Raw genomic sequence first — 1,686 nt, 5'->3', positions numbered from 1 at the left:
GACATCGTCAAGCTGAGCTATTGCCATGGGCCGTCGTCCGTCCGTCCGTCCGTTCGTCCGTCCGTCCGTCAACATTTGGCTACGGTCAACGATAACTCAGGAACCGTTTGACCCACATGTTTGAAATTGGGTATAGTTGTTACTGCTATGCTCCCATATTAAACGTCCTATTGCCAGTCGACGTACTTTCGAGCCACGGCAATTTTTCGCCAAAAAATGGGGAATTGCATTAGTCAGTTCAGGTACAACGGAGTGTGCTCATTTTTGGTATGTGAATGAATAAGGGCTAGGGTTTTGATATTTAAAAAAAATCAGGTTAGGCAAATTAGGTAGGGTTTGGCAATATATATAGCATATTATATAGACACAGATAACAAACAGTCTGTAGGTGTCACACTCGTCTGGTTCGTTTTTACAAGATTTCATTGACAATATTCTTTAATGCTAAATTCCTGCTATGAACATATGATTTATACTATTTATTTATTATATTATTTTTATTATGATATAATGATTTATGCTAAGAAACATCAAAGCGGGTATAGCACATCTACCGTCACAAATTGTGTATTCATTTTTGTTTATAAATTATTTATAATTATATGTAATATTATTTATTATTTTCACAATAAAAATTTACACATAATTATCAAGAGTATATAATGGGAGTTCTCCCATATATACTCTTCGTTTCTATGAATACGTCGATGGTTGCTCAATTAAAACTGACTTTCCTTCAATGGACTTGTAAATCACTCACTCATTTGTGTCCTTTTGTGTGGTGAGCTACAGTGTCATTGACACTTTCATTTTACTACTACCTAGTGTTACTACTAAGTACCTATCTGTGTGACATCATATGAAGCGCTTGAGAATTACGTACAGATTAAGCAAGCGGGCTACTATCTAACGGATTTATTATGAAACTGTTACATTCAGTAATGGTCGAGAAAACAACCTGACTTCCTGATTATATATAATATTTCACCTTTCCTCGCTTTCCCTTTCAGTAATCATTATATAGAGATGTGACTGTACATTCTTCACCACCATCATAATACCACACTCGTCGTAGGTAACTAACCGGGCTCTTACCACAGGGCAATACGCCCTAGAGAGAGATTGCCTTCTTGGCAAAATTCAGCCTTGTTGGCTTAATAACTTCCGGGCTACCAGCACTGGATTCTGTATATCTGCAAATATTTTTGAAATGTTATTAAAATATATTGCAAATTCAGAAAATATGAATGCTATCAAATTATATATTGCTTCATTATATAAAACTATAGGTCAGATTTCTCACAGCCTTCAACAAAAACGACAAATTCCCATTCTTTCACAAGTATACCTGGTACGGCTCCTACGGCACCAAATCCTAGTGACCTCTCATCCATGAGTCCCGCATAACACTCCACTGTTCCCTGTATTGTTAGGTTAGAACCTCTGCCTGCATTGGTCCAAATATTATCCTGAAAAACACATTTCTTTTATATAAGTTACATACAAATTTCTAATAACGTGGTGTAGCAACCATTACTAGTCTCAACTTGCAATGCATTGCTACACAGTATTATAACAACCCTCTTACTGCCTTGTGATTCAACTATTTATTCTGACATTTGAAGAAATAATAATAGAAACTATTACATTGATTACACCTGATCATAAATTGTGATGTTATATAAC

General features: G+C 35.6%; 1 protein-coding gene across 1 annotated transcript in view; it reads right to left on the bottom strand.

The window, feature by feature from the left end:
- Positions 1–997: 997 nt before the first annotated feature.
- LOC106808203 (threonine aspartase 1-like) overlaps positions 998–1,686 on the bottom strand; it is a 3,876-nt gene continuing 3,187 nt past the window's right edge. Inside the window, exons 2-3 of the mRNA XM_014810814.1 lie at positions 1,349–1,469; positions 998–1,193 (exon numbers count right to left, since the gene is read on the bottom strand). Of these exons, the coding sequence (XP_014666300.1) occupies positions 1,141–1,193; positions 1,349–1,469 (174 nt within the window). The 3' untranslated portion in view covers positions 998–1,140. The remainder of the gene's footprint in view (positions 1,194–1,348; positions 1,470–1,686) is intronic.

Source organism: Priapulus caudatus, unplaced genomic scaffold, assembly GCF_000485595.1.
Source record: "Priapulus caudatus unplaced genomic scaffold, Priapulus_caudatus-5.0.1 Scaffold13, whole genome shotgun sequence".
Taxonomy (NCBI): Eukaryota; Metazoa; Priapulida; class Priapulimorpha; order Priapulimorphida; family Priapulidae; genus Priapulus; species Priapulus caudatus.
The sequence above is the reverse complement of the archived record's forward strand: the minus strand, read 5'-3'. Positions and strand labels throughout refer to the sequence as shown.